The 24,887-nt window shown below is 47.2% G+C and overlaps 1 protein-coding gene across 1 annotated transcript in view; it reads left to right on the top strand.

The window, feature by feature from the left end:
• The window catches only part of LOC130112914 (protein sidekick-1-like), a 329,381-nt gene that overhangs the window by 115,630 nt on the left and 188,864 nt on the right, over positions 1-24,887 (top strand). Inside the window, exon 7 of the mRNA XM_056280437.1 lies at positions 13,780-13,882. Coding sequence (XP_056136412.1) covers positions 13,780-13,882 — 103 coding nt within the window. The remainder of the gene's footprint in view (positions 1-13,779; positions 13,883-24,887) is intronic.

The raw sequence follows: 24,887 nt of genomic DNA, 5'->3' as shown, positions 1-24,887 counted from the left end.
TATGAGGTAGTCTTTGTTTTCAAACATGAACAGATCCGTGCCCACCTTTGCCCACGGCCTGCTTGGCACATCATGTGACATTAGTGTTTCTTTTTGTTGCTTAATGTCCATTGATCTGCAGATGTCAAACTTTGCTATATATGATTTTATTTGGTCGTTCATGCCCTGCCAATAGACACACTCCCTAGCCCTCCGTAGGCATCCTTCCACACCCAGATGTGATGCGTGTAGGCGGCAAGTGATGTCTTTCCTCAATGCATCAGGGATGACAACGCGCTCACTCCTGAACACTATTCCATCTTGGTGGCTTAACTCCTCTTGGAATGAGAAGTAGGGCTTGATTTCCCTTGGTGTTTTTGACTTATCGTCAGGCCATCCTTGCTGCATAATTTTGATGAGAAGCTGCAGTGTTTCATCCTCTTTTGTGGCAGATCGTATATCATGTAGCCTGTCTGCTGCGATAGGTAAGTCTTGTGCCATGTTGACAGTCTCTAGTTCTGCATCCGGTGCACTCTCAGGAAGATAAGCTCTGCTCAGAGTGTCTGCTAGCAGCATGTCTCTACCTGGCACATATACTACATCTAGATCATACTTTTGTATGCGCAGCATCATGCCCTGCAGCCTTTTGGGTGCACTTAGTAGAGGTTTTCTCACTATTGTTTCCAACGGCTTGTGATCACTTTGCACCGTCCCTTTTCGGCCGTATGTGTACTGGTGAAATCTTTCCATGCTAAAAACCATTGCTAAGAACTCCTTTTCTATTTGTGCATACCCACGCTCTGTTTGAGTGAGTGCTCTGCTTGCAAATGCTATTGGCTTACCCATCTGCATGAGCGCTGCGCCTAAGCCTGTGTCTGAAGCGTCACACTGCACTGTGAGTTCCTCATCTGGGTTGTAATATTTCAGTACTGGGACCTTTGCTATAGTCTCTTTCAATTTGAGGAAAGCCTCCTCGTGCTGTGCTGTCCAGTTCCACTCCCTGTTTTTGTGTGTCAAATCTCTCAACACTATGCACTGGTCTGAGAGGTGGGGACAAAACTTGGCTAGATAATTTACCATACCTAGCAGCCTTTGCACTCCTTTCACATCAGTCGGTGCCAGCATCTTCTCAACGGCAAGCACTTTCTCTGGATCCGCCCTGAGTCCATCAGCCGTCAGGCGGTGTCCAATGTATGTGGTCTCCTTTTGTCTCAGCTTGAATTTGTCTTTGTTCAGCTTGATGTTCTTTTGTCTGCATCTTTCAAGAAACAGTCTCAGTTTTCCATCATGGTCACGCTCAGCTTCCTCCTGTGTTTTCCCTTGGCCTGTGATCAGTACATCGTCAGCTATAATGTACAAGCCCGGTACACCGTCCAGCGCTTGTGTGAGCTTTCTCTGAAAGATTTCTGGGGCCGGACTGATCCCCATTGGCATCCTCAGCCACCTGTAACGTCCGAATGGAGTGGCAAATGTTGTTAAATAGCTGGACTCCTCCTCCAGCTGCACATGCCAGAATCCACTCTTGACATCACACACTGTGAACACTTTTGCTTTTGACAAGTCCGGTAAAATGTCCTCAATGGTTTGCAGTGGGAAGTGACTGCGCTTTAGAGCTTTGTTCAAAGGCTTGGGATCGACACACACTCTTGGTTTCCCGCTTGGTTTCTGTACCACCACCATTGCACTGATCCAATCTGTACTGCATTCCACAGGTGTTATGATCCCTCTTTGCTGTAGGTCCTGTAGCTCGTCCTTCAGTGGTTTCATCATGGCGACTGGGACCCGCCTCTTTGGCAGTTGTACTGGTTTCGCTGTGCTGTCCACCTCTATTTTGTATTTTCCCTCGAGGCAGCCATTGCCAATGAACACATCAGCATACTCATCTTTAATTTGTCCCATTATCCACTGTCCTGTTGTTGTTTCTGTTGTGACAATACTGTCTATTGTCATGATGTTTTCATATTGCACTTTTATCAATTTCATGGCCTCACTGGCTCTCCTACCCAGCAGAGGCGCTGTACGAGCTGCATTCACCACCTGGAACTCTAAGCGATATAGCTTGTTGTTTCTCGGGTTTCTTATTTTCACTTTACATTTTCCCAATGGTTTTAATTTGGTTTTATTGTACATTGCTAGTTGACTCTTCGTGTGTTCTAATTTGGCATCTGGATTCAGCAGGTTAATTGGGATGATATTGCAACTGGCACCACAGTCTATTTGGAATTTGATCATGTCCTTGCCTAGAAGCATGCCAGCATAGAGAAGCTGAGTTTTCTTCATTTTCTCAGTTTCTTCTACACAGGTGATAATATCTTCATATTCATCACTCTCAGATTCAGTTGTTATTTTACTCACATATTTCTTTTTCCTTAGTTCCGGTTTTACTCTGCATTTTGCTGCAAAGTGGTTCTCTCTTCCACACTTTGTGCGCTTCTTCCCAAACGCTGGGCACTTTTGTTTATTTTTCTCATGCGTTTTTCCACAATATTTGCGCTCCACAGTGTTGCTCGTCTGTTTCCGATACTGTGCTCCTTGCACTGCATGTACCTCTTCCACCATCGATCCCGAGATGGTTTTCACATTGTCCTTTGAGAGCTCAGCGGCTCTGCACAGCTGCAAACATGTGTCCAGTGTCAAGTTTTTCCTCTCGGAGCAGTCTTTCTCTTACGATTGTGTTGTTACCTCCACACACAATCCTATCCCGAATGAGCGAGTCTCTCACTGTCCCAAAGTTGCATGTTCTTGCCAACACTCTCAGTTCCATGACATAATGGTCTATATTTTCACTGGTGCCCTGGTTTTTTGTAAAAAAACCGATAACGTTCCACAGTCTCGTTAACGCTGGGGTCGCAGTGATCATCAAACTTCTTGATAACGTCATCTAACGTCCATGCATCCTTCGGTGTGTCGCCCAGTAACGTGTCCATAAGGTCCCTGCCGCTCTCCCCGACAAGATAGCTGAACAGTTTCACCCTCTGTTTGTCATCGGCGTCAGCCATGGCTAAATCCACATACAGAGCAAACTCGTCCCTCCAGGCCTTCCATGTCCTCGAAAGGTTGCTTGAGTCCAGACATAACGTTTGCGGTGGTTTAAGCCCATCCATGTCACACGGCAGTCCCACGCTAGCAGCTAATGCTAACATATACTGAACGTTGCTTAGGAACACTAACCACTCTCCCGCTCCTAGAAACTTTTCCGCACCAAACTTCAAACCGAGTCGTCCGCCGCTGCCACCATGTTAAAGTGTGTTGTTTCCTTCTACTAATGAGACGTTACAACTCGTTTCAACCCCACGGGGCTATAAACTTTAATAATAACTTCGGCACGTAAGGTTATGCATCATGCTCGGTCCGTTATTCCAGGTGCAACAACCTAAACGACCCCTGTGTAAACAAGGAACTAAACAATGGTTCCTAACAATAGTTCCTATTGTTACAAGCCCTAAGATTGATACATGGACCTGAGGTTGAAAATTGGCGAAATTTCCATTTGACTGGTGACTTAAGTGACGGCAGCTGTTGAAAACACGAACAGAACACAGTGTCCTCCTAAAAGTTTAATGTTACTTTAATCGAGTTTAAATACACACTCATCTGTGTTTAACATCTGTGCTAACAATTTATGTACATTAAATAGTGGTTGGAAAGACTCATTCACCTCTCGTAACGTTGCTTATAATGTTGGAAATCACAGCTGGCAGTGCAGCTGTAACTTATACCGTTATGCTCAACTGGAAAGTGACCCATATTAAATCATTTAACCCGAACGTTATACAGGTAGTCCCCGCGTTACGAACGCTCGACATACGAACTCCCGTACTTACGAACTGACCTCCGTAAAGCCTGTTTTTAAAAAATCGAGTTACACACAACACTGGCATGAATTGGGAACGACTGGTTTAGGGTCTAACTGATCTTTTGCACTTTCTTGGTCTATGTAAATTGCTCCCAAAAAGTTAATTATTGCCCTGTGATGGCCTGGCGGCCTGTCGAGGGTGTCTCCCCTCCTGCTGCTGCATGACTGCTAGGATAGGCTGTAGCATCTCTGCGACCCTGAGAGCAGGATAAAGGGTTTGGATAATGGATGGAAGGACGGATGAAGTTACACACAATGGTTCATACTAATGAATGGACGGACTACTTTGTGCGACACATGACGCTCAAAACACTGCACATTTTAGGCGGTTGGTCAGCAAAGCTTCTGGCCCAGATGATATCCCATCTTGTGTCCTTAAGACCTGCTATAGTCAGCTATGAAATATTTTTACAGACATTTCCTATCATTGTCACTATGTGTGGTTCCTACATGCTTTAAGAAAACGCTTATTGTGTCTACCCAAAAAAAAAATCACCCTTATCATGTCTTTATAACTACAGACCTATTCCTTGACCTCAGTAAGAATTAAATGCTTTGAAAAATTAGTTAAGACATACATAAATCTTAACATTCCTGCCAACTTTGGTCTGCTACAGTTTGCTTAGCGGTCAAATAGATGTGTGGAAGATGCTGTCATTGGCTCTGCATCATGTGTTAAAATACCTTGAAGGAAAAAACACCTATGTCAGAATGTTGTTTATTGACTGTAGCTCTACCTTTAATACCATTCTTCTTTTGGCTTGTTCCCTGTTTCCCAGGGGTCGCCACAGCGGATTTGATAGTTTCCATCGGTACCCTGCGAGGGCACAGCATACCACTGTACCATCTAAATTGGTGTTGAAAACTTAGGGACCTTGGTCTTTGTAATTCCATCTGTAAGTGGTTATATGACTTTCTGACAGGCAGACCTCGGACAGTGAGAGCAGGTACCAGCTACTCATCTACCATAGTTCTCAACACGGGAGTACCACAGGGTTGTTGCCTTAGTCCCCTACTCTACAGTCTGTTCACACATGGCCGTGTTGCCAAATATAATAACAGGATAGTGAAATTCATAGATGACATCACAGTAATTGGACTGATAAATGATAACAATGAAGATATTGTGGCGGACACTAGGGGCTATGCCTCTCACCCAGCAGGACTGTGAGCTGGGGGCGTGGTTTACGTTCCCGGGCTCGCCGGTGCAGGGTTGTTCCTGCTGCAGTTGGTTTTTGGAGTTGAGGAATAAACATCAAACTCGCCTTGGTCTCCTGTGTTTTTCCTCATTCCTGCCACATTGGTGACCCCGAATTGAACATGTTTGGAGCAGAAGAGGAGTGTGAATCCACTTCGGCCACGCCACCCGAGCTCTCACAGCCGGCCGTTCTCGCCGCGGCTGTGAAACTCCCAGAGTTCTGGCAGAGCGACCCGGCCTCGTGGTTCCAGCATGTCGAGGCGCTGTTCCATCTACGTGGAATCTCCGCGGACGACTGCAGATACTATTTGGTTGTCGCTGCGCTGGACCAGCAGTCCACACGACGGGCCATGCAGCTGTTGCGCGCCCCTCCGCAACACGATAAATACGTCGCCCTCAAACATCTTCTGCTCCAGAGGTACAGCCTATCTGCCGCAGAGAGGGCAGATAGAATCCTTTCCCTATCCGGTTTGGGCAACGGGACGGCTGTGGATCTCATGGACAATATGCTGTCGCTGCTAGGCTCAGACAAAGGTGGGTTCCTTTTCCCGTACGTTTTCCTGCGCCAGCTCCCGTCTTCTGTGCGCGCGGCTTTGGCTAACTCCCCGTGTCTGGCCGCTGGTGACTGCTGAGGTTTGGCTGAGGGGGCCGATCGGGTCCTGCTGGCTACCAGACGGTTCTCTGTGCAGAGTGTGGCATCGGAGCCTCTGCAGCCGACGTCGGAGGACGCGGACCCGGCAGTGGTGGCTGAAGTGACTGCTTGGAGACGGCGCGGGAGAGGCCTCTGTTTCTTCCACCAGCGGTTCGGCGGCAAGGCGAGGCGCTGCGTCCCTCCGTGCACATTTGAGGCGGCGGGAAACTCCAGCGCCAGCGCTCAGTAGCAGCTGTGGGCGCTGGCGGACATAGTGAGCTGCTCTTCATTAAGGACACGATGTCAGGAAGACGGTTTCTGGTGGACTCAGGCTCGCAAAAGAGCCTACTCCCTCCTGCTAAGACAGACAGGTCGGCCGAAGGCGGCGGCCCACAGTTAAGTGCAGCTAACGGTTCGTCCATTGCGACGTTTGGCACAAGGTTGGTGACTGTTTGCTTCCACGGGCGCCATTTTGAGTGGGACTTTGTAGTGGCCGCCATTACTGTTCTTAATGCGCGGATTTTCTGTGTGCTAATGGTCTGCTGGTTGATGTTGCAAACCGCCGTTTAATTGATGCTGTGTCTTTCGCCTCTGTTCCATGCGAGACAGGGGGAGCCGGGCCGTTAACACACGCTAATTTTTTAGCATTAGGTGATGTTTTTCAGCGTTTGCTGGCGGATTTTCCATCGGTGACTACGCCTGCCTTTTCCACCGCGGTTACTAAACACGGGGTAGAACATTTCATTCCCACTCTGAGACCGCCAGTTTTTGCGCGTGCGCGGCGCCTCGACACAGTAAAATTGGCTATAGCTAAGGAGGAGTTCGCCATCATGGAGCGTCTGGGTATAGTGAGGCGTTCCAACAGCCCGTGGGCCTCACCGCTTCACATGGTGCCCAAGGCGGATGGGTCGTGGCGGCCTTGCGGCGATTTTCGCCGCCTGAACAACATGACCGCCAATGACCGCTATCCCATCCCACACATACAGGACTTTTCCATACGCCTGGCAGGTACCACTATTTTCTCTAAGGTGGACCCGGTGCGCGGCTATCATCAGGTTCCCGTGCGCGCAGAGGATGTGCTCAAGACCGCAGTGATCACCCCGTTTGGGCTTTTTGAGTTCATGCGCATGCCTTTTGGCTTGAAGGGGGCAGCGCAAACCTTTCAGAGGCTGATGGACTCAGTGTTGCGTGACCTTGCTTTCGTGTTCATTTATCTCGACGACATATTAGTGGCCAGTCCGTCAGCTGAAGAGCACCTGGCGCACCTGAAACAGGTTTTCCGTCGTCTGGACGAACACGGCCTGATAGTCAACCCGGCCAAGTGTCAGTTTGGACTGCCGGTGATTGACTTCTTGGGTCACCGCATTTCGCCGCAAGGCACGGTCCCGTTGCCTTCTAAGGTGCAAGCGGTGGCGGAATTTCCCCGCCCAGTCTCTGTTAAGGCATTGCAGGAATTCTTGGGCATGGTGAATTTCTATAACCGTTCCTGCCTCGCGCTGCCCACCTCCTTCAGCCACTTTACGAAGCCCTGCGGCTTAAGAAGGCTAAAGACCTTGTCGACTGGACTCCCGAACAGGTCCAGGCCTTTGACGGAGCTAAGTGCGCCCTGGCTAACGCTGCCCTCGTCGCCCATCCCACACCCACGGCGTCCATAGCTTTAACAACCGATGCGTCTGACATAGCCGTGGGGGCTGTGGTTGAACAGCATGTGGCGAATGTGTGGCAGCCACTCGCATTTTTTAGCCGCAAACTGCGAGATAGCGAGCGCAAGTACAGCGTTTTTGACCGGGAGTTGCTGGCACTGCACCCTGCAACCCGGCATTTCCGCTTCCTGCTGGAGGGTCGCCCATTCACGGCTTATGCCATGTCCAAGGTGACTGAGCCGTGGTCTGCTCATCAACAGCGCCACCTAGCGGCGATCTCCGAGTTCACAATGGAAATTCAGCATGTGGCCGGGAAGTCCAACCCTGTTGCTGATTGTCTGTAGCGTGTGCTTGTGTGTCCTGTGCACCTCAGTGTGGATTTCTCCACTATGGCTGCCGACCAGCCCAGCGACCCGGGCGTCCTTGCCCTTAGGTCAACGCGTACCGGTCTCAAGCTAGAGGACACTGTGATGCAGGAAGGCAGTCCTGCCCTCCTCTGCGATGTGTCCACCGGCCGTCCCCGCCCCGTTGTTCCAGTGGCCTGGCGCCGTCGAGTTTTCGATTCGATTCACTCTCTCTCGCACCCTGGAGTTTGGGCGTCAGTGAAGTTGGTCGGTTCCGAGTTCGTCTGGCCTGGCCTCCGCAAGGACTTCAAGGGGTGGGCAGCTGCGTGTGTAGCGTGCCAGCGTGCTAAGGTCCACCAGCACACTAAATCGCCCCTCGAACTGTTTCCGATCCCGGCCAGACGTTTCGACCACGTGCGTGTGGACCTGGTGGGCCCTCTATCTTCTTCACAGGGTTTTACGCACCTGCTCACAATGGTGGATCGGACCACCAGGTGGCCAGAGGCTGTCCCTCTATCCTCTACAGCATCCTCGGATGTTGCACGCGCTTTTCTTTCCTCCTGGGCCGCCCGTTTAGGCACTCCGTCAGATATCACCTCAGACAGGTGCCCGCAGTTCGTGTCAGAGCTCTGGTCGGCACTTGCGCGATCCTTGGGTGTGCAGGTACACCGCACTACCGTGTATCACCCTCAGGCTAACGGGTTGTGTGAACGTTTTCACTGGTCGCTCAAGGCAGCGCTGTGCGCTGCGCTCTCAGATGGTAACTGGGTGGATCGTTTACCTCGGGTTATGCTCGGGTTGCGTTCGGCTCCTAAGGAGGACCTCGACGCGTCACCCGCTGAGCTTGTGCTCGGTCAGCCGCTCCGCGTCCCAGGGGAATTTTTGACTCGGGTTCCATGCCCCGTTCACCACTGTTTTCCAGGGTCGTTCGTGCCTGCGGAGCTCATGTCGGCTCGTTTTGTTTTTGTACGGCATGATGCTCACCGCTCGCCCCTCCAACCCCCATACGATGGCCCATTTCGGGTTCTTGAGACGGGTCCTAAGGGTTTTGTGCTAGATATGGGTGGGCGTAGGGAGCGTGTCACGCTTGATAGGCTTGAACTGGCGCACAGGGTGGCAGGCGAAGTTGTGTTTCCGGCCCAGGTTCCCCGTCGGGGTCGTCCTCCTTCCAGGACCCCGGCAGTGTCTTCACGGGTTCAGCATTCTGCTTCTCAGCCGGCTTTGGACTGTGTTTCACCTACTGTTTCGGCTGAGGGACGGCGCAGCCGTTATGGCAGGCTGCTTAAGCCTCCAGTGAGACACTGATTTTCTTTCCAGGAGTCCCTTCTGGGTGTTCGGAGGGGGGGGGGGGCTGTGTGGCGGACACTAGGGGCTATGCCTCTCACCCAGCAGGACTGTGAGCCGGGGGCGTGGTTTACGTTCCCGGGCTCGCCGGTGCAGGGTTGTTCCTGCTGCAGTTGGTTTTTGGAGTTGAGGAATAAACATCAAACTCGCCTTGGTCTCCTGTGTTTTTCCTCATTCCTGCCACAGTATATATAGGAAGGAGGCGAGGAACCTATCCATGTGGTATCAAGACGACAACCTCTCCCTGCATATTGAGAAAACAAAGATAAGTCAGATCAACCCCTCGCTCCTCACCAGCTCAACTTCTAACTCAAAAAAACAAGATGGTGATGGGAAAATGCCAAACTCGAGGTGTCAACACCCGATCCGTACCGGAAACCTGATTTGTTCTAACCTCAACCTCAACTAACCCTAACCCTAACCATGCTTACATTGCGCCTGCGCAAGCCAACAATAACAACAAGGCATATGCGAAGAAGAACATGGCACATGAATAGAAAAAAAAATCAGATTTTCTGTATGGATTGCAGTTAATCGAGGCTTCAAAACAGTACTCCGCAAACCAAAGGGTGACGTCACGATGGCCACGTCCACTTGGCTCTGCTCAACGTCCCAGCATATTTAAATTGACTCATAGTGCCACCTGCTGTTGTGGAGGGCAATTACTCAGGACATTTGTGAGAAAATCCTCAGCACAATCGCGACAGAAATATTGTCAATTGGAATCAAAGTCACATGATTTTTTTCTGTCTTTGTAAAAGATACTTTTTTGCACTCGTAAGACATGCGGTATTTCTGAAGCATGATATTTTAGAAATATGTTGTGTATTTGTTTGATAGGTACATTTTGTGTTTGCAAAACAAAACACATTAGTTTGTTAATGGTGTTTTGTATTTGCAAACCATGTTGTGTTCGTTAGTGAATCGTAGCACATTTGTAAAACATGTTCAGTGTGTTTGTGACCATTTGGCAGTTTTATAGCTCCATACAAATACACATACCATCTGCCAGTTTCGATATTTTTTTTCATTTTTGGGCTGTAGGGGATTAAGTTAATAATCCATGTTTAAACAAGCGATGGGCAGAGAAAAAGGGATGAGAGAAGAGAAAGGGGGAGAGATAAGTAAAGAGAGATGGGGATGAGATGAAGTGACGAAGATTCTCCCAGAGGAGGAGGATGTTAAGCGAGCTGACAGACAGTAGAGACCTGAGTAAGTCACAAAACCATATGGCATTTCGCTTTCCCCCTATTTCAACTCTCATGTCTGTCACTTCAGCAGAACGGGTTGGGTTAACACCCTCCTCCCTTCTAAACCTATGCTGATGAACGCTTGTCAGTACCTATCTTCTTTGCCTTTACCTCCGATGACACAGTGCACCTAATGGACATGCTCTTTTACCCCCCCCCCCATCCATTTGTTTCTGTCCTTGTCTTAACAGCATTTTGTCTCAATACTTGTTAAGACAAAAAAGGTTGATACACATTGTGTGTGTGTGTGTGTGTGTTTGGGGGGGGGGGGGTCCTATAATCTTGCTCCTGTTATTTCTCCTCATAAGTGACCCAGCCTCACTTCAGAGTTGACGGTGTTAGTGGGCCTGGGCAAGAGCAGTTTTACCGAGTGCATGTGGATGTGTGTGTGTGTGTTTGTGTGTGTGTGTGTGTGTGTGTGTGTGTGTGTGTGGATGTGTGTACATGTGTTTGTGTTCGCATGTAAGTATCTAAGTCTGCCCACTCAAACGTAGATGTTTGCGTGTACGTTTCAGTATGTGCGTGTGTGTTGCCACTGCTTCACTGTCTCGACATACAGTGCATTCGGAAAGAATTCACACCCCTTCACTTTCCCCACATTTTGTTATGTTATGGCCTTATTCCAAAATGGATTAAATTCCTTTTTTCTCTCATCAATCTACATACAATACCCCATAATGACAAACTGAAAAAGGTTTTGTAGAAATTTTTGCAAATTTATTAAAAACAAAATACTGAAATATTGCATGTATATAAGTATTCACACCCTTTACTCAGTACTTGGTTGAGGCACCCTTGGCAGCGATTACAGCCTCAAGTCTTCTTGGGTATGAAGCTACAAGCTTGGCACACCTATATTTGGGGTATTTCTCCCCTTCTTCTCTGCAGATCCTCTCGAGCTCTGTAAGGTTAAATGGGGAGCGTCGCTGCATAGCTATTTTCAGGTCTTTCCAGAGATGTTCGATGGGATTCAAGTCTGGGCTCTGGCTCGGCCACTCAAGGACATTCACAGACTTCTCCCGAAGACACTCCTTCGTTGTCTTGGCTGTGTGCTTAGGGTCGTTGTCGTGTTGAAAGGTAAACCTTCGCCCCAGTCTGAGGTCCTGAGCACTTTGGAGCAGGTTTTCATCAAGGATATCTCTGTACTTTGCTCCCTTCATCTTTCCCTCGATTCTGACTAGTCTCCCAGTTCCTGCTGCTGAAAAACATCCCCACAGCATGATGCTGCCACCACCATGCTTCACTGTGGGGATGGTATTAGCAATGTGATGAGAGGTGCCTGGTTTCCTCCAGACGTGACGTTTGGCATTCAGGCCAAAGAGTTCAATCTTGGTTTCATCAGACCAGAGAATCTTGTTTCTCATGGTCCGAGAGTCCTTTAGGTGCTTTCTGGCAAACTCCAAGTGGGCTGTCATGTGCCTTTTACTGAGCAGAGGCTTCCGTCTGGCCACTCTACCATAAAGGCCTGATTGGTGGAGTGCTGCAGAGATGGTTGTCCTTCTGGAAGGTTCTCCCATCTCTACAGAGGAACGCTGGAGCTCTGTCAGAGTGACCATCGGGTTCTTGGTCACCTCCCTGACCAAGGCCTTCTCCCCCGATTGCTCAGTTTGGCTGGGCGGCCAGCTCTAGGAAGAGTCCTGGTGGATCCAAACTTCTTCCATTTACGAATGATGGAGACCGCTGTGCGCTTCGGGACCTTCAAAGCTGTAGAATTTTTTTGTACCCTTCCCCAGATCTGTGCCTCGATACAATCCTGTCTCGGAGGTCCACAGACAATTCTTTTGACTTCATGGCTTGGTTTCTGCTCTGACGTGCGCTGTCAACAGTGGGACCTTATATAGACAGGTGTGTGCCTTTCCAAATCATGTCCAATCAATTGAATTTACTACGGGTGGACTCCAATCAAAATGTAGAAACATCTCAAGGATGATCAGTGGAAACAAGATGAACCTGAGCTCAATTTTGAGTGTCATAGCAAAGGGTGTGAATACTTATGTACGTGCAATATTTCAGTTTTTTATTTTTAATAAATTTGCAAAAATTTCTACAAAACCTTTTTCACTTTGTCATTATGGGGTATTGTGTGTAGCTTGATGAGGGGGAAAAAGGAATTTAATCCATTTGGAATAAGGCTGTAACATAACAAAATGTGGGGAAAGTGAAGCGGTGTGAATACTTTCCGGATGCACTGTATATGTGTCAATTTGCATGACAGAGAGATATGGATTTTCCTCTCTTCATGCCATTTTAAAAGAAAAGGGAAAAAACTAGAGAAAGAAGAGGAATATTGGGCAAAAGTGAGAGGTAATCATCCCCTCTTTCTTTTCTTTCAAAAAAAAAAGAGATCAAAACTACTCCTCGCCACCCTGCCCCCTAACCTCTCTCAGAGCTTGCATGTGAATTTCTGCTCCCCACTGCTTCTTTCTTGGATATCTCCATGTCCACCCATTATACATGCTGTCCATTTAATTTGTGTGCCGGTGTGAATACACATGCACAGATGTACATACAACAGGGGATCGATGATTCTCTGAGGGGTGCAATGCAACAAGATGATGGGCTTTTTTTTTTTTGCATCCATCATTATCACAACAGGGGTGTTGGGGGTGATAGTTGATAGTGATGGATGCAAAAAAAGCCCTCAAGTCAAATACAACATGTCATAATGTCAAAATGTAAGCTCATGTTGGATACCAGTTTTATACTCCACAAATTTGTTATTCTAGATTTGGTCCTGAGGGCCGATCGCTTATCCTTTTTCCAGCAATGATATATATAATTTTCTGAAAACCGACTGTTTTCCATACTTAGGCGTTATACCAACAGCTGTGTGGTGACACGAGTGAGTGTCAATTTGCACTTTGGCATGAAGCACAAAAGCCTCTGTGTAACTTGAAGATGTTTTGCTGCAACAGATGTGTACTAATTGTACTTCAGTCTGAGTGAAATCCTCTTCCCACTTACAATCTAGTAAATACTTTTGAAATTAACGTGTTCCAGATCTTTTTTTCTTCGGTAACAAGATGTTAACGTATTCAAAATGCAAAAATGTTGACATATATTATAAGGTAAGTTACAATGTGAGGACTTGCTTATGGCAGATAAAGACATTTTTCTCATTACGGCCCCAGCTCTTGTGATTTTTATTTTACCCATAATCCATCTGTGCTCGAGATTGCCCTTTCGCAGTGATTCTAAATGTCTGCCTCCTGGCCCATCTATTAGTACCTCAGCACAGCAATACTGAAGTCCAGTAGATGTAATGGGTGGCACTGTCGGTAGTGGCTTCAAGTTTTTATTGCAGTTCCATTATTCTAACATACATATATGTCCATCTCAGATGATTTTCATTTCAAAATTTGAATTGAATTGCTTTAAGCTGAACTTGTATTTTAATGCATACTAATTGTTTGACATCTCTCACCTTTTTCTGTCTCTGTCTATCTCGCTATCTATCTATCTATCTATCTATCTATCTATCTATCTGTCTATCTATCTGTCTATCTGTCTTTCTGTCTGTTTTATCTTTTTCAGACTCTGACTCAGAGCTTGTATCGCCGACAATCGTGTTTGGGCCAAAGAACACATCGGTGATGGCAGGGAGTGAGGCCACACTGGAGTGCATTGCAAATGTCAGGTATCACTTAATCAGCCCCCCCCCACACACACACACACACACACACACACACAAATATAAAAGGGTTTAAAGTCAGACATTAGTGCAATTAGTGAACAAAGTATAAACTCATGGCTCAGCTTCTTCATATCCAACACTATTAACCTCCAACACGCATATATCCACGCAGACTCTCTCTCTCACACACACACACACACACACACACACACACACACACACACACACACACACTCTCTCACCTTCAATAGAAGGACTGAAAGAAATTAGATTGAAGTCTCATCTAAGATGTTAATGACGAGAGAGGAAAACAGTGTGTGCGTGTGCACAAGCTCGCACGCGCACACAGTGCAGTCTGACTCAGCAGAGAGTTTGCAGGAGAATAGCTAATTCTGCTTTCATTCCAGAGCTCATGGACAGTTAACTCCAATTAGTTTCCCCCCCCATCCCTTTGCCACACACTGAGCATGCCTCTTACTTCTTGACTGCTCATCTTCTGTATCTGATGCGTGCCAAGGCAGCCAAACACTAGCTTGTGTATACTGTACAAAAAATAAGAAACATCGGTCCACTAGCATTTCAAGCTGTCCCATATGGTGGTAAGTTCAGAATCAGAAGAGTCAGGATCATGTTTATTGGCCATGTAGGGTTGCACATACATGGAATTTGACTCCGGTTTCATGACTATCTCAGTGTACTTAACATAGAATAACAACACAACAATCACAAACATTACAACACAACAATCTTCAGATATATACACAAGGATTACTATATGATAAAGTGCAGTGGTGCAGAGAATATATCAGTGATACTGAAATAGATGTTAGCAGGTTACTTGCATATATGCCTGAGGTAGATGGACTTGACAGAGCGTACCAGTATACGTACAATGTACAGTATAGTATTTACAAAATGGTTGGATTTATTTGACAGTGTTAAGCGCTCATTTGAATGACAGTCCACAGAAAGAAGCTGTTTTTATATCTGGTGGATTTGGGGTACAGTGCTCTGTAGCGCCTACCAGAGGGGAGGAGTAGGAACAGATTGTGACCAGGGTGTGATAGGTCTGCAGTGATGTTGCCTGCCCCTTTCCTGAGTCTGGAGGTATATAAGTCCTGAATGGAGGGCAGGTTGGTACCAGTTACTTTCCCTGCAGACCTAATTGTCCATTGTAGTCTGTCCCTGTCCTGTTGGGTGGCCGAACCAAACCAGACAGTGATGGATGTGCAGAGGACAGACCGGATTATTGCAGTGTAGAATTGAATCAACAGTTCCTGAGGCAGGTTGAATTTCTTGAGCTGGCAGAGAAAGTACATCTTCTGCTGGCCCTTCTTGATAATTGTGTCTATGTTGGATGCCCACCTTAGGTCCGGGGAGACTGTGGAACCCACAAATTTGTAGGTTTTCACCGTAGACATAGTGCTGTTGAGTATGGTGGGGGGGGCACTGTAGGGAGACTCCTCCTGAAGTCCACTGTCATCTCCACTGTCTTCAACGTGTTCAGCTCCAGGTTGTTATGGCTGCACCAGAGAGCCAGCTGATCACCACCACCATCCCGGATAAGGTCAATGATGGTTGTGTTGTCCGCAAATTTCAGGAGTTTAATAGACGGGTCACCTGAGGTGCAGTCATTTGTGTAGAGGGAGAAGAGTAGAGGGGAGAGCACACATCCCTTGGGGGCACCAGTGCTGATTGTCTGGGTGCTGGATGTCATTTTCCCCAGCCTCACCCGCTGCCCCCTGTCTGTCAGGAAGTTTTTAATCCACTGGCAGATGGGGGCTGGTACAGTGAGCCTAGTGAGTTTCGAGTGGAGGATATCTGGGATAATGGTGTTGAACGCTGAGCTGAAGTCCACAAACAGGGCCCTTGCATATGTCAATGGGTAGTCGAGGTGTTGGAAGATGTAGTGCAATCCCATGTTGACTGCATCATCAACTGACATATTTGCTCGGTAGGCAAACTGCCGGGGGTCGAGCGAGGGCCTTTGATTTCCTTCAGGTGGGCCAACACCAGTCTGTCGAAGGATTCCATGACCACAGACATTAGGGCAATGGGCCTGTGGTCATTTAATCCTGTGATACGGGGTTTTTTTGAGGACTGAGATGATAGTGGAGCTCTTGAAGCAGGAGGGGACTTCACACAGCTGCAGTGATCTGTTGAATATCAGTGTGACAATGAGGGCCAGCTGGTCGGCACAGATTTTAAGACAGAAGGGTAACACGCAATCCAGGCCTGGTGCCTCCCTGGTCGTCTGCCTCTGGAAGAGCTGCCGCACGTCCTCAGCACAGATCCTGAATGCGGGTGGACGTTCAGTTGGGTGGGGAGAGTGGCTGTCAGGGAGTGCAGTTGGTTGTGTGTTGTGGCTAGAGAGGGTGACGGGTGTGAAAGTTTGTTTTCAAAGCTGCAGGAAAACCCATTTAGGTCGTCAGCCAGTTGATGGTTCCCTGCAGTGTGGAGGGATGGTCTGCTGTTGTTGGTTGTTTTTCAAACCACTCCAGACTGATGCTGGGTCGTCGGCAGAAAACCTGTTTTTCAGCTTTTCAGCGGCACCTTTTTGCCACTCTGATCTCCTGTTGTAAGTTGAAGAGCTCTTAAAGGCCCTTAAAACCTATTTCCTTAAACAGCTTCTTACTATAGGCAGTAGGGTCCTGTGTAAACATACTACTGACAACAAAACAAAGAACACTTTTGGCTATACTCTTAGCTAAAGTAAGAGATTTCTGCCTTCTCTTTCTTCTTGTCTCACTGGTTTGAATTAGGCAGAACGTATTTGGAGGCTGCTGATGTCAGATAATTTGGGGAGTTGCTCTGGTTGGCATTACTGAAGGAGATGACTCTCATCTGACATCTGCGGAGCGCCGCATGATGGCCTTTGCTTTGCTCTTGGTCGGATGCCCAATTTTTCTCAAATGAAAGGATGCTGCCCCACCCACGCTTAATCAGTGGCTTTGCGAGATAATGTCCAACTTAGAGATGCTGCAATTCTCAGTTAGTGGCTCAAGAGAAAAAAAAAATAAAACCTGGGAACCCTTTTTAACATACTTTCGTAACACCCAAACAATATAAACACGATATTCGTTTTAGCTCGGCCCCTGACATGAAAAACAGTACCTCACTCCATGGAAATAGTTATATTATATATTTTTCTTTACTCCTAAACATTGTGCCTTAGAATTATCCCAGATAATCAGGGGGGTGGGGGCGGGCGATGGGGACATGGGGGTGGGAGGGAAGGCTGTTTCACTATATCACTGTTACCATTGTCACTGCCACTGGGTTTTGTTTGCTTTTGCTTGTTCTATACACTGATGTGTAGCCTTGTAGAATATATGTGCCCAACCCTGTTCATTTTTGGTAAAAATTCAATAGAAATATTTTGAAGAGAAAGATAATTTGGGGAGTTAATGTACCAGTCAGAATTGGATAGATTGGCTAGATCTTAACCACACAGTAACCAATACCTGCATCTTACATATTAAAAAAAAAGTTGGTGGTAAACATGCAAACGTTATGGAGCACAAGCAATGTTAAAAGCACAAGGTCATTAAAATTATATTCATTCATTCAATCATCTTCAGCCACTTCTCCGGGGTCGGGTCGCGGTGGCAGCAAGCTAAGTAGGGTACTCCAGACATCCCTCTCCCCAGTAACACCCTCCAGCTCCTCCTGGGGGATCCCGAGACGTTCCCAGGCCAGATTGGACATGTAGTCCCACCAGCAAGTTCTGGGTCTACCCCGGGGTCTCCTCCTAGTTGGCCCTGTCCGGAAAACCTCCAAAGGAAGGCGCCCAGGAGGCATCCTAATCGGATGCCCGAACCACCTCGACTGGCTCCTTTCGATGCAAAGGAGCAGCGACTCTACTCTGAGCTCCCTCCAGATGTCCAAGCTCCTTACCCTATCTCTAAGGCTGAGCCCAGACACCCTACGGAGGAAACTCTGTTCAGCCGCTTGTATCCATGATTTCACCCTTTTGGTCATGACCCAAAGCTCATGACCATAGGTGAGGGTTGGAACGAAGATTGACTGGTAAATTAAGAGCTTTGCCTTCCGGCTCAGCTCCTTCTTCACCACAACGGTCCGGTACAACGTCTGCATTACTGCTGATGCTGCACCAATCCACCTGTCAATCTCCTGCTCCATCCTACCCTCACTCATGAATAAGACCCCGAGATACTTGAACTCCTTCACTTGAGCTAACAACTCATTCCCAACCCGGAGGAAGCAATCCACCGTTTTCCGGTAGAGAACCATGGCGTCTGACTTGGGGGTGCTGACTCTCATCCCAGCCATTTAACCCTCAGCTGCAAACCACCCCAGTGCATGCTGGAGGTCGCATTCTGATGAAGCCAACAAAACCACATCATCTGCGAAGAGCAGAGATGCAATTCTGAGGTTCCCAAAACGAACACACTCCTCACCTTGGCTGCGCCTTGAGATCCTGTCCATGAACATCACAAACAGAACTGGAGACGAGGAGCAACCTTGCATGGTCCACCATCCATCGAAAACGTGTTTGACTTTGTGCCGCGAATGTGGACACAGTCCTCACTTCAGTTATACAAGGTCTGGATAGCTTGTGGCAACTTCCAGTATCCCATACTCCCAAAGTACCCCCCACAGAGAGCCCCAGGGTACACGGTCTTAAGCGTTCTCCAAGTCCACAAAAATCATATAGACTCGCTGGTCAAACTCCCATGCCCCCCTCAGCACTTCCGCAAGGATAAAGAGTTGGTCCGTTGTTCCGTGGCCAGGACGGAATCCGCATTGTTCCTCCTGGATCCGAGGTTTGACAATTGGTCGGAGCCTCCTTTCCAGCACCCTAGAGTAGACTTTCCCAGGAAGGCTGAGCAGTATGATGCCCCGATAATTGGAGCACACCCTCCGGTCCCCCTTTTTTAAATATGGGAACCACCACGCCAGTCTGCCACTCCACAGGTACTGTCCCCAACCTCCACGCAACACTGAAGAGGCGTGTCAACCAAGATAGCCCAACAGTGTCCAGAGCCTTCAGTATCTCAGGGCGAATCTCATACACATGCGGCGCCTTGTCATCGAGGAGCTTCTTAACTACCTCAGAGACCTCTGCCAGAGATATGAGTGGGCCTTTCCCTGAGTCTTCAGACTCTACCTCCTCCACTGAGGATGTGTTAGCCGGGTTCAGGAGCTCCTCAAAGTATTCTTTCCAATGCTTGACAACATCCCCAGTCTGGGTCAACAGTTCCCTTCCCCGGCTGAACTCAGCCTGAGTCAAGCCCTGCTTCCCCTTCCTGAGTCGCTGAATGGTTTGCCAGAACTTTCTTGAGGCCAACCGAAAGTCCTCCTCCATAGCCTCGCTCAACTCCTCCCACACCCGAGTTTTTGCTTCCATGACTGCTGAAGCCGCAGCCCTTCTGGCCTCTCAGTACCTGTCTGCTGCTTCAAGAGACCTCTGAGCCAACCAAGCCCAAAAGGCCTCCTTCTTCAGCCTGACGCTTCCCTCACCGCCGGTGTCCACCAGTGGGTTCTTAGGTTGCAGCCTCGACTGGCACTGATGACCTTATGACCATAGGTCCTGTCTGCCGCATCTGCAATAGAGGATTTGAACACAGCCCACTGAGACTCCATGTCCCCAGCCTCCCTTGGGATACGTGAGAAATTCTTCTGGAGGTGGGAGTTGAAGACCTCATGGACAGGGGCCTCCGCCAGACTTTCCCAGTTTACCCTCACTATACGTCTGGGTTTTCCAGGTCTGTCTTGCAGCCTTCCATGCCATCTGATCCAACTCACCACCAGGTGGTGATCAGTTAACAGCTCTGCTCCTCTCTTCACCCGGGTGTCCAAAACATACGGCCGCAGATCTGATGATACGACCACAAAGTCTATCATCGATCTTTGGCCTAAGGTGTTCTGGTACCAAGTACACTTATGAACTACCTTAGGTTCGAACATGGTGTTTGTTATGGCCGATCCATGACTCGCACAGAAGTCCAATAACAAGGCACCGCTCGGGTTCAGATCGGGGAGGCTGTTCATCCCAGTCATGCCCCTCCAGGTTTCTCCATCATTATCGACATGAACGTTGAAGTCCCCCAGCAGAACTATAGAGTCTCGAGGCGGAGCTGTATCCAGGACACCACCCAGAGACTCCAAGAAGGCCGGATACTCTAAATTACTATTTGGTACATAAGCACACAGAACGTCAGAGCCTTCCTCCCAGCGACTCACAGTCATATAGAGGTGACCTTCTCATTCCCTGGGGAGAACTCCAACACAGCGGTTCTCAACCAGGGACTTGTGAGTAACCCCACACCCATTCGGTGCCTGTCACCTTAGTCAACTCCAGAAAAGTAATGAGTCTGGCCTCTCCCCAGGAATTTGGTACCAGAGCCCATGTTATGTGTGGAGGTGAGCCCAACTATATCTAGTTTGTACCACTCCACCTCCCGCACCAGCTCAGGCTCCTTCCCTGCCAGAAAGGTGACATTCCACGTCCTGAGGACCAATCTGCAATGCTGGAAGTTGGCACGCCCCAATTCCTGCCTTTGCCTGCCGCCCGGCCTGCATTGCACCCTCCCCCAATGCTCATCCCCACGTGTGGTGGGTCCACGGGGTGGTTGCTCCATGTTGTTTTTCCAGGCTGGGCCCAACCGGGCCCCATGGGCCAAGGCCCGGCCACCAGACGCTCACCAGCATGCTCCCTTCCCAGGTCTGGTTTGAGGAGGGGGCCCCGGTTTCCCTTTTCCAGGCAATTATATATTACATTTATATATACCTTTTAAAAGATGAAAGCCAACACACAGCTCAGTTTTTATAACTGAGCTTTTAGGTTCGCCTAACCGAATACTTAATAAATTAAAGAAACAGGCAGCTGATGTGATGCACGCTGTACCTGTGGCAAGCCCCAAAGGGAAACAAAGATAAACACTACATGGGGCAACTTTGTTTTCTCCATACCATGGCAATGCAATCATATTGCATCAGAAAAGTCATCTGGCTTGCATCCTTGTAACCAGGCCCGTAGCCAGAAACATATTTTTGGGGGGGGGGTCGGGCAACACTGCCAAAAGCTACCGGTAAATAAAATTCCCACACTGTATACTATAGCCTAATACCCAACCGTACGGTAAATGTCAACGTATTAATGGCCCATAGATAATCATCAATGCATTAATAAATAAAAGTGGGTCTTACCTTATAAAAGCAGGTCCAATCGTCTTTTTTGTCTGCAAAAGATGTCCAGTACCTCTTCCGGCGTCACCACAATGTCTCTGTGCTCCGAGAGCAATGTCAGTCCATTAAGCCGTCTTTCCGTCATTGTACTGCGCATTTTGTCCTTGATCCTTCCCAGACGGGAAAAACTTCTCTCGACATGGGCACTGGTGACAGGAAGCGTGGTCAAAACGCGGAAAAGCTTGAAGATGCTTGGAAACAACTCACTGTTACAGGCATTTAATGCCTCAATGGCATTTTGTGGAACATAAGTTGCATCTTTCCATTTATCCCGCCAGGTGTCAATTTCTGACACACTTCATCAGGATACAGGTTGGAGAGCGCTTGAGCTGAGCTGTCGTTCAGCATGCTGACCTTAGATGGCAGTAAGGAGCAGAGGTTGGAGATCACATTTCTGTGTTTGCTGAAGCGTTCCTTCATCTGTGATGAATAAAAGTCAAGCATGACTATGAAAAGCTTTTGCCGGTAGTGATTTTCACAGGCCTTCAATGGATCCTCATTGCAGTCCATGCCTCTTCGTGGTCGAAATTCAACCCCATACTTGGCTGCTTGGGAAGAGGTCTTTTGGAAAATCTTCCTGAACTCCATCTCAGAGTTAGCCCTCATCTCATCTACCTGCTTAATAACAGCATCAGCAGCTGAAACGCAACTCACCAAATCACAATTTTCTTTCTGAAGGAAGGTGGACAGGTGGTAGGTTTTTGCAAGCATCTTCTCACTCACATTCATGGACAGCATGAATTCTGCATTGTCAATTGAATTAAAGAGCTGAGTGGCTTTGACAGATGTGTCTCCTGTGAAGGTTTCACTGATTTTCTGCAGGCTGGATCGCACAGGGTCTAAAAGCTCGTTGAATGTAAATATTGCGTCGTGGCGTTCGACCCATCTCGTTTCACACAACTTCGTCAGTCGCGTTTTCTTGCAGTCGGGTAAAAGACGTTCCGTCTCGTGTCGCAGACTGGCAGACCGCAAAGCCGAATCATGGAAAAAAGTGCAGATTTCCGAGACAATTCCAAAGCAATTTCGCACCATTTGTACAGTGCAGCACTTGTTTAGGACCAAATTCAAACTGTGGCTGGCACAGTGCACATAAACTGCTTGCTTGTGCTTCTCTTTGATTTTAGCTTGGGCACCATTTAAACGGCCACTCATGGCAGATGTGCCGTCGTATCCCTGGCCACGTAAAAACTGTAAATCAACGCCTGCATCTGTCAACTGACTTTCGATTGAACTGGCGATTGCCTCCCCGGTTAACTTCTTGATATCAACAAAGGACAAAAATCCTCTCTGATGCTATATTGGCTGTCATGCTGGTTCACGTATCTGACACAGACAGAAAGCTGCTCCCGCCCTGAAACATCTCTCATTTCATCTGCCAACACAGCGAAACACTGCGCGGAGTTTACTTTCTGCACCAGTTTGTTTGTTATCACATCTCCAGTTATGCTGATTATTTCATTTTGTACATCAGGACTGCAGTAGCTAGCGTTTGCTGCACATTTACTCGAGTGTTGTAACATTACTGTGTCGCCAGATGTAGCCCTAAACCTGAGTAAAGCCCTGAAATTTCCGTCATTGTGAGTTGGCTCATTCAATGTCACTGGTCCTGAATCAATATCACCTCTCAGGGCGAGTTCTTGGCGACCGCAAAAAATCAACGTTGCAATGATGCTTTTGAGTTTTTCTCTGTTTTCTTGGACTCGCTTTTTTCTCTCAGAATCTAGCCTCAGTGAAATTGCATCCATTTTATTGTTGAGAACCATTTGGAAATTGTCCGCTTTCAAACATGCATCCTTGTGATATGCCTTTTGTGCATGGTCTTTGAACGTCTCTAAAGCATGTTTCCAGTCTGAGAAGTGGACATTAATTAGCTTGCCAGCTTTTCTGTGCCCTCTCTTGCCCACATGCTCGACTGCAAACGCAACACAGTGCTTACAAAAACAACCGTCGGACCTTGTTGAGTATACTAGCCAGCTACACTGGTCAATCCAATGACGTTGGAAACGTAGTTTACCTCCTAGTTTTGTAGGGAATGTTTGTCTGATATTGGCCGTCCAGTCCAGTGAGTATATTTCTCTTCTCTGTTCGTCTGATATTTTCTCACCAATATAATCCACAAAGTCTTGTGAAAACGTTTCCGGGGTAGAGGACGGCGGGTCTGCTAACTCTGGCTCTGTTTCCGAGGAGGAGGGCAGTGGGTCTGCTAACACTTGCTCCGGAAAATCGGTAACATTAGTGACCAGATCATCTGTAATGTTCTTTTTTTTCTTTTTTGAGTCGGGACACGTTGAAACAAAAAAATCACTGATTTTACGAATATTAACTTTGCTGCTCTTGCCTGATTTACAGGTAGCTTTCGGCGGCTCCATTGTCAGACCCCTGAGCCAATCAAAAGCGTGTGATTTTATTTGTTTTACGAAACAGACCAATAAGATACATCATGTTTGGAAACAAATTAACTGACAAGTTTAACGCCTGTCAGTCACGATAGATGCAGTGTATGAGTAGGCTAGAAGGGCGGTGACAAATAATCAAAACGATAACTAAATAATTATTGGTGCCATTTCAGACGGGCCGTGGGGTTTCGGGGGGGGGTTCAGACACGAAACCACCTACCTGGCTACGTGCCTGCTTGTAACTCACCAGTAAGTAACCTGTTCAGTTGAGTGAAGTTGTCTGATACTGGTTGAGGGACCTGTGGTTAATGCTTAGGGAAATCATTATCTACCTGTTAAAATATGCTCGTATTTGTTGTATTGAGTGTAAAGCACTTTGCAACTGTTTTTAAAAGTGTTGTATAAATAACTTTTTTAAGCAATATATTTATTGAATTTTGTTTGCAAATTACATCAAAACAAGTAATAGCACAGTACAGCAAACATTTTCACCCTACCCCCCCCCCCATAACCCCGTCCCTATAACAAGTAATACAATTCAAAGCAGGGTTAAAGAAGATAATAAAGATAAAAATTAAATTAATAAAAATAATAAAATAATAATAACAATAATTTCTTTCACAGACTGATTAGAGGGTGTGGTTTTTTTTCAGTTGCTTTTACGCATATAAACAATCAGATAGAGTTGTTCTACTCCCCCAGACCTTCTTCTTGCTGAAGCAAGTTACCAACATTAGTATTACGTCTTAAGAAGTACAGAAACAATCCCCAGATATTTTCAAAAACACTTTGTTTACGTCTAACAATATACGTTATCTTTTCCATTGACATGTTTGAAGCCATTTCTTTAACCCACATACCAATTCTTGGTCCATCAACACTTTTCCAATTAAGAGCAATTACACATTTTGCTTGTAATATACACATATCTATAAATCTGAACTCATTGCTATGTAAATGTGGGATGGTAGGATATAAACCAAGAATAAAAAGCTTTGGACTCGATGGTAATTTCTTTGACAAAATTTGATCAATCATATCAACAACATCTTGCCAGAAGGTTTTCACTTCCACACATTCCCATATACAGTGAAACAGCGTCCCCCTTGCCTCACTACACTTAATACAGGTATCAGGAATATTGTCATTAAACTTGTGCAATTTAACAGGAGTTATATAAGTATGCATCAGCCATTTATATTGTAGAAGCTTTAGGTTGCTGCTAACTGTCTGTCTCTGGGCCTCTTTACATGCCTCACTCCATTCTTCTAAAGATATTTCCTCCTCTATATATAAATAACATTTTACTTACTTTTTTTTTTTTACGTATTGCCTCGGCATAAGCTAACTAACATACATAAGCTAACATAAGCTAAGCTAAAGGGTAGCCCATGCAGATC

Source organism: Lampris incognitus, chromosome 5 (genome assembly GCF_029633865.1).
Source record: "Lampris incognitus isolate fLamInc1 chromosome 5, fLamInc1.hap2, whole genome shotgun sequence".
Classification (NCBI taxonomy): Eukaryota; Metazoa; Chordata; class Actinopteri; order Lampriformes; family Lampridae; genus Lampris; species Lampris incognitus.
The sequence above is the reverse complement of the archived record's forward strand: the minus strand, read 5'-3'. Positions and strand labels throughout refer to the sequence as shown.